At 30.3% G+C, this 15,644-nt stretch overlaps 1 protein-coding gene across 1 annotated transcript; it reads left to right on the top strand.

The window, feature by feature from the left end:
* The first annotated feature begins 6,127 nt into the window (after positions 1-6,127).
* Positions 6,128-10,350, top strand: LOC114185295 (serine/threonine-protein kinase D6PKL1-like). The gene is made up of 3 exons (XM_028072950.2): positions 6,128-6,558; positions 7,296-8,761; positions 9,234-10,350. Exons 2-3 carry the CDS (start codon positions 7,344-7,346, stop codon positions 10,120-10,122), a joined length of 2,307 nt encoding a protein of 768 aa, XP_027928751.2. The 5' UTR covers positions 6,128-6,558; positions 7,296-7,343; the 3' UTR covers positions 10,123-10,350.
* Positions 10,351-15,644: the final 5,294 nt, after the last annotated feature.

A 15,644-nucleotide genomic window follows, 5' to 3' on the forward strand; every position in this document is an offset into this window, starting at 1 on the left:
ATTCATTGTAACCTGACTTATTTAACATCTTTATTACAGAATAATTGTGCAACCCACAATAAATCTAACACATCTCTTTTAAATCCATGACGAGTGAAATTAACTTATCAAGTGATAATAAAAAAAAATACTTTCGTCCTCATTTTCGCAGTGTTGGTTGCAGATGATCCTCATCTTGACAGAATGTTTAAAATGATCCTCATTTTTACCGAATGTTTAAAATGGTCCTCATTTTTGCAATTCGTATTTTATTTGACGCCGTTTAAGTCAGTAACGGAACCATCTGTTTAAGTCAGTGCCACCTATACAGTGCTCTGTTACTGACTTAAACGGCGTCACAAAAAAGGACCAAATAAAATACGAATTGCGAGAATGAGGACCATTTTAAACATTCGGTAAAAATGTGGATCATTTTAAACATTCTGTCAAAATGAGGACCATCTGCAACAAACACTGCGAAAATGAGGACGAAAAAAATATTTAAGCCTAAAAAAATATAATCTGAAAGATATGGACACAATCTACAATATATATTGTTATTAAAAGATTGATCATTTTCCTTGTGAAAAAAAATATCGTTTTAAAGAATAAAAGGCATAAATTATTTAAAATATATGTAAAATTAAATTTAGAATTGTCAAATGCATATTTAAAATTATTATTTACGTATGTTATTTTTATACATATTAACATATGTCGTGATGATTATACGTTAATATGATATGATATTTGTATTGTTTTTTTATTTCAATAATTAAAAATTTAATTCAAATTCTTATATTAGAAATAAAAATTAGAAAGCTAAATTTTGTTTAGAAACTTAAGAAGTGAATTTTTTAATTTTACAAAAATGACAACCTTATAAAACACTTATAAAATGGATAAAATGGAGTTTGTATAAATTTGTATATTATAAATTAATTTTATATTTAATTGATGTGAAATCTTTAAAATACTTTCTTCATGTTTCTTTCATGTTGATGTATATATTTATTAGATATAAAATCAGACTTAATAGATGGTTTGATTTGATAATAGTTCAATAATCATGAAACAATATATTCAACAAATAATAATTTATTAAGATAAATTTTAATTTATAATTTTAATATTATAAATTGAACTTTAAATCTAATTTAACTTTATATCGTCGTCGGGTTGTATGAAATTTAGTAGATTGTACATAAAAAAAGGCAGGTTGAAAGTAAGAAAAGGAGAAAAAAAAAAGGAAATGGAGAAAATTTGAAGGTTGAGAATTGGGAAGAGATGCAAGCAGTATGGTGGAGTCCACAGAGCATACTTTGTGTAAAGATGATGCTACGTACTCTCCCACTCATAATTTGTTTCCTCTCTAAATTATTACCTTTACCACACCAATTATTCTAATCAAACATTCTCGTTATTGTTTCCTCGTTTCAATTTGCTTTTCAGCATAACAACAAAATTTAAAGAAATTCAGGGACAATCAATCACGAAACTCTCATCATACTTTGACTCATCTTAAAGGAAAAAAAGGAGAGGGTTTTCATCTTCTGTTTTCTTGCATTCTTCTACCTAACTTTTTTTTTTCTCTCACCCAAAAACTATCCATAAACGTCATTAAATTAGGAAATTGTTCCCGCCGCTACAACCTATAAAGCTAAGATGCACATCTCATGAGATACAAAGAGATTGAGGAGTCAACATCAACGCTAACAAAAAACTTTAATTATTTAATTAAAATTTTAATCCTCGGTTTACTTATATATACACGTTTTGTGTGAAAATAATAAGATTGATACCGATGAAAACCATCTGACCAATAAAATCATGACTAAAAGGAAAGGGAGAGATAGAAACCTTAGGAAAACTCTAATTTGAATAATAGAAAACAAATATTTTTTTTTTCTTTTTAGTCGTGTAGAAATGTAGATACATTACTTATAAAAAGGCTTGAAAAAAAAAACAATATTTTAGATATGTGAGATTTAAAGAAGTTGGAGAACGAAAGATTTGGCTCTACTTCTTTCACACACGTCTATTTGAGTTGAAATTTGTTGTGTTGAATTCTAAACTAAAAAAATTTAAATTTGAGTACATGAACATATTTTTGGAGCTCTCAGGTGGATGCTGTTTAAGTTAAAAGATAAAAATAAATTGACTTGTACAGGTGCACTTTATGCTTTTTAGTCACACATCTCTTAGTTCAATGAGTGAATAAAGCCTCCCCATTTATGAATAAGAGACATCTTTGTACTCACTTCGAATTGAATGAGAATTGATGATGTCTAGTTATGCAATACCTTTTTATTCTTTAAATTCTTTAATATTATTTAATTATTTGATTCTTTAAAGTCAAGTTTAAATGAGAGTATTTATGTATGACTCAAAATGGTAGAGAAAAAGGGCAAAGAAACACAAACTTTTTCAAGTTTCTCAATAGGAACTTGGAGGCGAGCCTAAGAAGTGTTCCTTTGTGGAAAGCCTAGAAGAAATACTCTCATTTAAACTTGACTTCAAAGAATGAAAAGACATTTTGTACAAATAGACGCATCAATTTTCACTAAAATCAAAGTAAGTACAAAGGAAGGATATGCCTCTTATTTAGAGATGGAGAGACCTTGTTCCGACTAGGTAATGTGAGACTAAAAAACATAAATTGTAGTTGTACAAGTCAATTTCGTTCCTAACTTTCAACTTGATCTGCTTCCATCTCATAGCTCTAAACGTTATGCTCTTGTACTCAAATTAAAGCTCTTTGAGTATATAATCCAACACACAAAAATTCAACTCAATTGAACATTTGTAGAAGTTATAAGACAAATAGTCAACAAAGGTCAAAACATGAAAAATCTCTTATTCCTAGCCTTCTTCAAGTGTTACACCTCTAAACCTGCTTTTCCAAGTTTTTATAAGTGGTTTTTCTTGTAGACTTGTTGTGGTCTTTTTGTGATATGTTGCCTTGTTTGACTTCTTCATTGAAAGTTTTTTACACCCTAATGAAGAATGCTGAAGTTAATTTGCACATATAATACTTAGCTCACTCTAAGTCTCACATTGGACAATTCTTTCAATGATAGAGTGTTTGTAAGCTCTAGTGTTTTTATACATGGGAAGTAGTTTCTTTGGGTGAGTTAGGTTGACCATGTATATGTATCGACATTTTTACAAGACTAAAAAGAAGGAAGTGAATCCTTGTTTTCCACTATTCAAATTTAGAGTCTTCCTCCATGAGACTTTATTTTCTCCTTTCTTCTTAACTATGGTTTTGTTGGCCGGATAATTTCCATCAAATGCCGTGGAGTAAGTAAATAACTTACAACTCATTTGCTCCCATTTTTTACATAGCATTTTTGATAAAAAAATATTCACCTTCTTCAACTTTATCATAACTTTCCACCTTAATTATGAGTTTGCTCACAAAAATTCATTACCTTAGACATCTTTTCATCTTAAGGGTTGAACTTATTAGAATAGGCTCATCAATGGAAAATGTAAACTAATAATTACCTTTTCTTTTTCACCGATAAATATGTTAGTTGAAAAGATGTCATTTTTTTTTGTATAATTAAAACGTTCTTTTGACTGGTTTTTATATCATCTAATTGTTAATAAGTGAATTTTAAGTATAATTCAATTCCACAAAATCGGGTTTAGAAAGTGAGAGGTTTGCACCCACTTATATATTTACATTATCTCTAATTTATAAATGTTAATGAGTGGTTTCATAGCAACCTTATAGGAGATGAATCAATAAACTCAACAAACTTTAAATTTCACTATGATAAACTCTAACTCATAACTCTGATACCATATTAAAAAGTGAATTTTAAGTCTAATTCAACTCTATAAAATTAATTTATAAAATGAGATTTGCAACTGTTGTTTAATTTGACATATCTATAATTGAGGCAGATTTCCGTCACTAATAAATAGATATAGTTTTAGACATGTTAGCACTCTATCTATACAGAATGCGTTTTTATTATTAAATAAAGATTATTAAAAATTACAAAACTGTACTGGTTTTACTTTTAATCTGACCTTGAACTGCACCCAAGGTTCCCCGCCATTCCATTTAAACAACAGATCTAAATGTGCAGAAAAAATAATACGTTTTAAATAATAGCAGGAGCAAACACGTACGTAATAATTATGCATTAAAATGGTCTCTTTGAATTTTCAGAAATGATATATATTTTTTGACATAACACACCAACCTACGTTGTCAGTGTAGAACAAAAATGACGGGTGTAAGGTAACTCACATGGTGGGGTTTGAATCCCTTTATCTATTTTCTCATCACCTAATTTGGTATAACCCATCAAGTTTGGTCAAGCTTTGATTTTAAATATTACGTCCAATTTATTTTGAGTTAAGTTACACTTTTAGTTTAAGATTTCTTTTTCAGAAAGTACAACTTCTAAGGTTATTTAACCTGCATTAGAACATCTTTTGCAAAGTAAAATAATGTTGCATTTATTTTTGAAAAATGCAAAAAGATAATAATAATAATAATAACAATAATAATAATAATAATTATTATTATTATATAGGATTAGAGAAGAGAAGATAAAAGAAGTGAGCAAAAGAATATGCCCAAAAGCATTTTTAGGAACAGCAAGCAACGAAGCTAAACCAATCAGAGGATTCTTCCAAACCCTCATCTCTTCAGCATCTGAATATCCATCTTCACCAAAATCAAAATAAATCAATAAATAAAGCACCATCATTCTAACTCACAAAGGACAAAATCTCCAGAACCTCCTCTATAATGGTTTCTTTAAGATTATATTCGTAATGACTTTGTAAATTATTTTTTTATAAATTATTTATTCTAACTTTTTAAATTTAATTTATTATAATTTTCTTATTTGTTTGAATTAATTATTTATAATTTAAAAATTTAACTTATTTACATAAGTTTTTAAAAAGTATGCGTATAACGCATGGAATATTTGTTAACTATTCCTTTTATATGTATCTAAGTCTAGGTGGATGTTTGAGAACAACTTGTTTATCGAAATATCTGTTGTTTTTAAGAAATTTTTTTTATTAAATTGGAAGTCCACATCTATTAAAAATAAGATAATTTTATAATATATAAGTGAGGTATAAATATTATTTTACAAATCAGTTTTATAAAGTTAAATTAGATTTAAAGTGTGCTTCTAACACAAACTATTATTTTCTAAACAAAGTATTTACAATAAACATATAATTATATGTTAATTATTGTTGGACTAAGTGAAAAGAAAGTCTAAGTACTAATTAAGAGTTTGTTTTTTTATAAAGAAATTATACATTTTTTTTCCAGAAACAGTCATATTTAAATTGTTCAACTTAAAAATGTATAAAATACGGTAGAATTAAACAATATAAAAACTCTAAATAAAAAAATAAATATATTTTTAATCTCTGAATTTAATGCAACATTATATATTCTATATGTCTAAATTTTTATACATTTTTATTTCTAAACTTTCGAAATTAAAGAATATAGTCTTTTTAACTTAATTACATTAAATTTGTTGATGTGTCAAACACATTTTTTATTTGATATTAAAATAAAAATATGTCAACAACTCAAATATTAATATGAGATGCATATAACTCATAAAAAATTATGACATAATTGAGATGAGAAAACTACATCTATTTATTTTAAGTTGTATCAAAGCTAAAAAAAATACAAATTTCGTATTAAAATTCAGATATTTAAAATGTATTTAAATTTAAAATGTAAGATCTATTTTGTTCTTAAGGAGTTAAGAATATGTGTAATGGCGTATCCCAATGTAAACTATATATAACCTGTAATATATAATCCATGGAAATTACAGATTATCATATGTAAAACATATTAATGGTCGTTGTAAAAAAGATATAGTAAGAGTAAAATAAGTGGAAGAAAATTAACGGGAGTTGATTGGCACGTGCCAATACCACAATCTCAAAACAAAGATACTAGAAAAAAAAAACATAAAAATAGGTTAGAGCTGGGCATTCACTTTCTTTGTTTGATTGAGTCCCACCTTTGAAAAGCAGTGTACCACAAAGAAGGAACATGCATGGCCCCACTTTCTCTCTCTCTCTCTGAACAAAGTGTAGTACTATGCTACTACTACCTTCCATCATTAACTTCTTCCCACTCATTCAAATGCCAAAAATCAAAAAGAGAAAGCAAAAGCTAACCATAACTATCTCCAACACCACTTTAGTTCCCCAGTCACTCACACACAGCCCCTTCCCTAGACAGAGAAACACAAACTCACTTCTATTCTAGTGAGAGACTGTGAGAGAAAAACACACACCAACAAAATAAACAACTAAAAGCAATAAAAAACAAAAGCACCCCCCTCCTCAACCTTTTGTTTTTCTCTTCTTGCTTCATCTTCCGATCTTCTCCCACCATTGTAGTTTCTTTCACACCTGAGTGAAGACCGAGAGTTGTTGTTTGTGTTCTGCAGGGTGAAGGGAACTGTGAAGAAACTCTGAGTTGAGTTGTGAAAGGAGACAGTATAGTGAAGAAGAGGGGAAGCAAAAGGATACCCATTGTTTTTCTTCATCATTTCAATGGTGGGTCTCTATCCCTTCTGCCTATTATGCTTTTGGGTGCCTAGATCTCTCTCTGTTTCATCATTTTTTTTCCCTCTTTGTTTTCTTTTGTTTGACGTATTTTGGGTTATGGTTTTCCAATGGAAACAAAATAGAAGATTAGGAGTTTTTACATTTCTTAACATTTCTCCGCCTCTTGTTGTCTTTATTTTTTTGGGTTCTTCTCTCTCTATCTTCTGTATGTTTCTCATTTCCTCTGAAGTTGAGGTTTCTTGCTCAAAGGTTTGTACTTTGAGATTATCTTATCAATGGGTCTGTGTCTGATTATCAGGCATCAATTCCACCATTTCATGATATTTGCTCTGATTAACTATGTTTTCCCACATCAAATCAATTTTCAAACTTTAACAATTTAAGCTCCTTTGTATATAATTGGGAAATAGATTTTTCAGGCGGCTTTGTTTTCATGGTGTCTACAATTTCTTGTTTATGATGTTTCAAGCTATTAAATTGAGCTTTCTACATTTGTCGTTTCTCTGCGGATCCAATTTATAATGCTGTTTGTGCTTTCCGCAGCTACCACTAGTCACTACCAAGAAGAATTAGATTACTTTATTCTTTCATTCCATATTCTTGTTGTGTTACTCAGTTCCCGGCTTTTCCACTTGATTACTGGTTTCAAATTAAAAATAAAAAAATCACAGTTAATTCAATTTGATTGAATCTTTTATTAAATTAGTTCTTTGCTGAATTTGCAGGGTTTTGTTAACTAGAAGTCATTGTTTGATGGTATATGATATTGGGATATGGAGAGGGTTGCAGAGCCAAAGCTACTTCCTCGGTCCTTGCCTGTTCTGGTTGAGGTATCTAATGCGCACACTGCTTCAATAAGAGAAGCTGGTCAAAGATTACATTCGCAGGATGTTTCGGGTGTACGAGGAATTCCAGCAAGAGAAGGGAATCAGTTTTCAAAGTCACGAGATGTCCCCATGACACGTCTTGCCTCCATCAGAGAAGTGGCTCAGTTATCAAATGCACGAATAGTTTTGGTAAGAGAGGATATGGGGTTCGATACACGGTCCTGTCAAGAGCCTCCCTCCCCTGTTCCTACAAGAACGTGGAAAGGAAAGAGCTCTTCACCTGAAGCCGTAGAACTTGTGCCTGATGTTCAGACATTGAAGGGTAGCAATGATTCTTTTGGGGAAACTGGTCCAAGTTCATTTGCTGGTGCAAGTCATCCCCCAGAACCTGTTGATACTGATCTCATGAGAACGGTTTATGTACCAATAGGTCAAACCAAATCTGAGGCAACATGCTTGATGAAGAGTGTGTCCTTGAAGGGTCCTGGTCCTTTCTTAGAAGATCTTTCAATTTGTGTTCCTGCCAAGAAACAAACCATGGCTACTGTTTCTCCTGCAGACAGCCTGGTTGATGAGTCAAATGAGACGAGTAACATACCCATACCCTCGCCGCCTTTAGGTGCTCGTGCTTCTCGGAATACTGAGAATTCCCCTGCTGCTCCAGACTCTGAGGAGAAAGAATGTGTTTGGGATGCATCTTTGCCTCCGAGTGGTAATGTGAGTCCTCTTAGTAGTGTTGATAGTGCTAGTGTTGTGAGAACAATGAGCATAGTTAATAGTTGTGCAAGTACATACCGGAGTGATGCAGTGACTAGTGATGGCATGCTTAGTTTGGACAGGAATTGTGATAGCACAAAAGGAAGTGTAAGAGGGGATTCACTGGAGAGTGCAAAAACCAGTGCTAGTAGAGCAAGTGATAGCAGTGGCCTCAGTGATGACAGCAACTGGAGTAACATAACTGGTAGTGCCAATAAGCCACACAAAGGAAATGATCCTAGATGGAAGGCGATCCTTGCCATCCGAGCACGCGACGGAATTCTCGGCATGAGTCACTTTAGGTTACTCAAACGACTTGGTTGTGGTGATATTGGAAGTGTATATCTCTCAGAACTGAGTGCAACTCGATGCTTTTTTGCAATGAAAGTTATGGACAAGGCATCCTTAGCAAGCAGAAATAAGCTGACTAGGGCTCAGACAGAACGAGAGATATTGCAGTTGCTGGACCATCCATTTCTTCCTACTTTGTATACACATTTTGAGACAGACAGATTCTGCTGTTTGGTAATGGAATACTGTCCAGGGGGTGATCTTCACACCTTAAGGCAAAGACAACCTGGGAAACATTTCTCGGAGTATGCTGCACGGTATGCTTTGAACTTTACAGATACAAATACTCATTGATATTGTCATTAACAATTCTGATTTATCACAAACATTTAATGCAATATGTAGAGATCTACATGGTTATTGAAGCTGTTAAATTGTGGGAAAATTTCTTCACGATAGGTGTGTATATATGGGTAGATTGTCCATGGAAGACTTGTTTCAAGATGATTAGGCTGTAACTTTAAGTAGCAGACATAGAATGAAATCATTGTTCTGGTACAAGACTTCCATGGGAATATTGTAACTGTTCTTATATTAGTGGCTTTATATGGGATGCTAGGTTGTTCAATAGTATGCAGAGTTGCTTCTCTATGAAGTCTGAAACAATAGGAAGATGTTAAAAATTCCTAATCAGTATAAAATACAATTGGCAAATATGTATTATTCTACACACATGGTGTATTTTCCTTTGCTGTTTTGACTAATAAAATGCTTGTAAATGCTGTGTAGGTTTTATGCAGCAGAGGTTCTGTTGGCACTTGAATATCTTCACATGCTTGGAGTGGTGTACAGAGACCTTAAACCTGAAAATGTGCTGGTCCGAGATGATGGCCACATAATGCTCTCAGACTTCGACCTTTCTCTCAGATGTGCTGTTTCGCCTACCCTTATCAGAAATATTGACGGCGATCCCTCCAAACGAGCCGGCGGTGCGTTCTGCGTGCAGCCGGCTTGTATCGAGCCTTCCTCGGTATGCATCCAGCCTTCATGTTTCATGCCTCGCCTTTTCGCTCAGAAAAATAAGAAGTCACGGAGACCTAAAGCCGATCCTGGCCCGCCATCAAGCACACTTCCTGAGCTTGTTGCAGAACCAACAACTGCTAGGTCCATGTCTTTTGTGGGCACTCACGAATACCTTGCTCCTGAAATCATCAAAGGAGAAGGTCATGGAAGTGCAGTTGATTGGTGGACATTTGGGATTTTCTTGCATGAACTATTATATGGTAAGACTCCTTTCAAAGGTTCCGGAAATCGCGCGACTCTCTTCAACGTAGTTGGACAGCAGCTCAGATTTCCGGAATCACCGGCCACCAGTTATGCGAGCCGTGATCTCATCCGCGGCCTGCTGGTGAAGGAGCCGCAGCACCGGCTCGGGGTGAAGAGGGGTGCGACTGAGATCAAACAGCACCCGTTCTTTGAAGGCGTGAACTGGGCGTTGATCAGGTGCAGCACGCCACCAGAAGTTCCAAGAGCAATTGAATGTGATGTTGTAGCAGCAAAGTTAGAAGCAGTTGATAGTGTTGGTGTTGGTGTTGGCATGAACAATAGTAGTAAGAGGATGGGAGGTAATAATGAGATGAAGTCTGGGGGTAAATATCTGGACTTTGAGTTCTTTTAGTTTTGATTCTTCAATCTACTTTTGTATTGTGTTTTCCATGTTCAGTTAATTTTACAAGAGATGCTGCACACACTGCATCGTTATCATGTTGTTTCAGTTTAGTCACACTTACCAGAATTCCATTTCAGTTGGAAATGATACCACCTTATATTCAGAGGGTAATACAACAATTCTTATAGATAACTCATCATCCATTGTCTAAATACAAAATCAATCTAGATTTTCTCATCATGCTGTGTCATTTCTTGTGTTGTTCCTTCGAATCTCAACTGTTGTTATTTAGAATGTTTTGCATATTGCCACACTGTTCATTCATTATCACGAGATGAACGAGGTTGGTTGACAGAGACAACTCCTACGTTGTCACCTTATCATGGCATCGTCACATGGTAAACATGGATGAGAATGAGGTTAAGAAATTGTGACAAGGCATGACGATATCATATTGTAATAAATTGTTAGTAGACACTCGTTTATATAAAAGGACTTTAGTTTTGCAACATGATTTATCCACGTACAAATATAATAAAAGTTCACACACCTTAATTTTATTATTTTTCGGATCGGATGTTTCGAAAGATACTTTCAGATTTAAAAGAAATCTTTCAGAACAGTCATTCCATAATAAGAAAGAAATTCGAGAATAAAGGTTTCGGAAAAATATTAATATCTTCCAAAATGTTCGCTCTGAATATTTTCTTTTTTATATTTCGAAATATTCAATTCGGCATATAAATACATTTTCGGAACAAATGTTCACTCAATTTTAGATTTTTTTTTTTGTGATATTATTAAATCTAGAAATATTTTCCGGAACAACTAATCAAAACGAACTCATTTTATCTTGTTTTAATCTGGAACAAAGTTTCCAATCCGGAAATCAAATCACTAAACCAGTAACAACGTCCAGAGATGAGAAAAGGTATTTTGGGCATTAAGGGTTTTGTGGGGGTGCAGGAAGAAAGACCCAATTTTAAAAACTCAACCTAACTCGTATTGGGCTAATCGAACCAGCCAATTTTGAATACCTGTTATAAACTTTTCCTAAATTAGACGGAAGAGCGAAAATTAATAATATTTTCAGCTAACCAATGAGTATGCGAATTGTTTCAGTTTAATAAAAGGTCTCCAATTTTAATATGCTGTATATAACATGAAATATTTAGAAGGAAAATAATGCTAATCGAATTTGTTAAGGTGGAAAAAATTCTTTGAAATTCAACACGTATTAGGACAAATTTTCCAAGTACTTATTACTAGAAGAAAATAAGTTAGAGGAAATAGAAAAAATGATATAAATCAAGTAGCAATAATCATACCGGCTCAATTGAGTGAGGGTTGAGAAATCGACATTAATTATAACAATTTAAGTTTTCATTTGATTCCCATAAAGTCCTTTGCTACAAATACAAAAAGAAGAAGGAGGAAGTGCAATAAAATCGTAAAATAGCGAGTGAAAACGAAGAAATAAAGGTGAAAAAGAAATTTCAGTCAATCGTTTTGTTGCAATTTTAATTTATTTACGTAAACACTAAATGGATTTATGTATTTTATATTTTTGTTTAATTTAATACTTTTAGTTCTCTTTTGGGTCATAAGGTTTCGCTCATATCAAATTAATCCTTTTTGTCAATAGTTTTCAAAGCATTTCCTAGAGTTTACATTGGTTCAGTACTTTTAATTTGGATAATAGTACAAAACACGTTATGCTTTCATGTTTTACATGATTCGGAAAGGAAAAATTAAAAGAAAGAACTATTATGCTTTGGCAACTCTAAAATAACAAATAAAGAAAGAATAAATAAAAAAAGAAAAAAAATGAGAAAAATAAGAAAGAGAACAACAAAGAAAAGGTGATGTGATTCAGGGTATTTTTGGTTCAGTGTTGAATCAATTCTCTGAAGCAGAAACAAGAATGAGTTGGTTCTCATTCAACATGATTTTTTTACTTTTTAATTGATTTTGAAAACAAAAACACATTTTGATTATACGTTAGAAAATCAATTTTAATTAATTTTACATCAATTTGACGCAAAACTAATTTTAATTAATTCTACATCAATTTGACGCAAAATCAAACATGCACTCAATAATCGCTTGTGTTCATACCACACTCAATAGTCTCACAATGCGTAGAAGTTGAGGCTTAAGGCTATTTAAATACTCACATCCAATAGTCTCACATTGCATAGAAGTTGAGGTCTAAAATTATTTAATATCGCCCTTTAAGATGTCTTTTAAAGACAAAATTGTGATGGAGTTTCACATTCCAAAACGGAACGGATGGTATTATCGGTACCTTGGATCCGCTCATTCGCCTAACATGATATCTTTTACAATTTGAGTAATGGTATTTTAACCTAAAACTTGATGTGAATTAGATAAACCTTCCCCTACTAATAGGTTGGTCCTAATGGGAAACAATGATATGAAATACAGTTTAGTTATCTTTCTCTATCATTTACAAATTTTCTTTTAAGTTTTATCCGTTTTGAAATTTGAAAATATATTTCCAAAATCAGAGGACAAGAATGACTCCCCTTATAGATAATTTAAAGCTAAGAATAATTGTCACAAAGAAATGCAAAATGAAAAAAACTGAAGGATAAAAAAGAAAAGATAATAGGACTATAAGAAGATTAAAGAAGGTCAAATAAATAAAGGCGAATAATTGCAGTGAAAAGATAACAAAAGATAAAATAAAAGTGTTTTAGGTGCAAAAGATTTAATAAAAAATAATGCTTTTAAAAGCACTAAGACAATTCCCTTGCTTGTTTTCATATGGAGATTAATTTCTTTATCGTAAGTTTGACATCAACTAATTTTAAAAAATTCAAATGCATTTAATTTAATTTATTTAATATTTTTTAATATTTAATTTAAATATGTTAATTCGAGTTTATTCAATTCCAATTTTTTTTTATAAAATCTTTCAATTAACACTAAATATAAAAGCTTAATTATTAAAAAATATTTATATATTTTAAAAATATGTTTTTAGTAAACATTTGCCGATAATTAAGACATTTTAACCAAAAGGTTAAAACTCGACAAACATTTTTATTATTTGTATCAGTTAAGATTATTTTTAATTAATTTGATAATAATTATTTTAGTTGATATTTATTAAGGTTATTAAATTTAGATGTGCTTGAATTAACTATTTTATTATCATTTTAACTAATATTAACTAAAAACTTTCTCAAATTAGCATTGACAAAAAAAACTTTTTTATTGAAAACATTTTAGATTACTATTAGAACATTAAAAGTGTTTTACCGTTTATATTATATTATATATATATATATATATATATATATATATATATATATATATATATATATATATATATATATATATATATTGTTTTCCACATAATAATCAATAAAAAAAATGTTAGGATAAGCCAAGATAAACCTATCGTATGATTTCGTTATTATTTCTTTATAAAGAAAATCTAAAAATTTTGGTTAACTATATATTTAAAGTTATAGTTCAACTTTTACTTTTCTTTATTTATATAATATATATATATATATATATATATATATATATATATATATATATATAATTAAACTCTCAATATTTTAAAGCAATATTTAACTTTAATCACACATCTCACTTTTCTTCTTTATGTTCTTATTTAACTTTGTTTTACCTTTATTGTTTCTGGCATCTATAGAGTGTTAGATGTTCTTCTACCCATTTATCCTCCCATAACTTCATTTTATTCTCTATTCCTAGTCTTCATACTACATTGTTTTCAAGTCAATCACCTTGTTTCCCTTTCCAACTTTCATTACTCATATCTCATATCTCGACACTATTGTGATTTATTTTTTACTCTATTATTCACGTTTAAGTTTCTCCATGATCTATATTTAGATTCTAAGACCTCCTTTTATAAGCCTTAATTTTTCACACCTAAATTTTGTCAACATAACAATGTTAAATCATTTGACGTCTCTTCTCAGTCCACCTTCTTATACTGGTTTACATAACATTTTTCATATAATCTAAGCAATCTTTCTATTTTTTGACTCTCAATCCCAAAATAAAATTCTTTGTATTTTTGTAAGCACTTTACATGTACCTTTTGGTGCTTTGAAGAAGGATAAATAAAATAATAGGAGGGCTAAAATGATAAACTTAATGATACATACACAACCTGCAAAAGATAATAGTCTACCTTTCTGATTAATGAACTTTTTTATGAACTTGTTTAGCATGACATGTCAAATTTTTTTTTTTTTTTAGATTTCTCTATTGGCATTCTTAAATACTTAAATGAGATTTTTATATAAGTATTATCTTTGTTTTCTCCCAACTATCCTACTTTTATAGATATGTTAATTCGAGAACAACTCAAAACATCTCAAAATAGTCTTTATGATATTCTTAATATAGGCTTCACATATAAATATTGTGTCATCAACCAACCGCAAAACTTAATCTTAATTCTCATATATTAAAAAATAATTTCATTAGTTTTTTTCGAGAATTTTTTTATTAATGTTGATCAAGAAATAATTTAAAAAATATTTCTTACGTATTATAAACCCCCTAGTGTATATGAATAATAAATTAAACCATAGATTCAATAAAAGAAAATGGGCTAAATCAAGAAAATGGGAGTTGAACAAGGAAACAAGGAAGAAGCAAAAGTTGAATTTTAGAAAGAAAAAAAAGAAGTAAAAGGAATTTGTTTTGGAACGAAGAAGGAGAAGACATTATTAGGCATGACCTTCTGTGATATACTATTTTAGTCTTGAAATATTTATTTTTAAACACCCATTGGTTATAACCTATGTCAAGATGCAATGTATTGATTTTTTTTCCTCATTCACTTTTATGTTATGTTATTACCTATCAATTCATTTTGCAGATTTACCAAATGCTGAAGAATGCGTTGAATGATTGGATTAATTAAGTCGTTTCATCAATTATAAGTATTTGTAAAATTTATGTTAGGCGAAGCTTCTCTAAAACTAATTCTAGAAAGAATAAAAAAAGAAAATAATTATTTTTATAAATTAAAGTTAGTTTACGATAAGTAGAAATAAATTTTGTATAAATTATAAAATATAAATTTATACTTGAACAAATTTTAATTAATTTATAGATTTTTCTTTAACAAATATTATAACAAAGTTTGTTTAAACATATCTTTAATAGTTATTCTTAATAATAGTAGTAACAAAATCACTCAATTTTTTCATTTGTTCTACAAGTCTGCCAAAAATAAGATAGAAGAGACTAATCCGTGATATAAAAACAGGTTAAAAATCTCAATCGGTCTGGTAATAAGATGTACAAGTGAGTTAGAGAACTAACTCACAATTTTAATTTTTTTTGTTATAAATAAATATATATTAAAATATATTTAATTATATAAATATTTATAAACTTTTAATTACTTAATTAAAATCTTTAATTAAATAAATTAAAATAATTATTACATTTAAATTATTCTATTTTAACTAATAATTAAATTTAATTTGTAAGTGTTAATAATTATATAT

This window comes from Vigna unguiculata, chromosome 5, assembly GCF_037176805.1.
Source record: "Vigna unguiculata cultivar grain cowpea cultivar isolate G323 ecotype 2 chromosome 5, ASM3717680v1, whole genome shotgun sequence".
Taxonomy (NCBI): Eukaryota; Viridiplantae; Streptophyta; class Magnoliopsida; order Fabales; family Fabaceae; genus Vigna; species Vigna unguiculata.

Excerpts from the sequence above, each read along its gene's own strand:
- LOC114185295 (XM_028072950.2), top strand. The coding sequence starts at position 7,344 with ATGGAGAGGGTTGCAGAGCCAAAGCTACTTCCTCGGTCCTTGCCTGTT. Across the intron at positions 8,762-9,233 it reads TTCTCGGAGTATGCTGCACG|GTTTTATGCAGCAGAGGTTC; the intron begins GTATGCTTTGAA and ends AATGCTGTGTAG.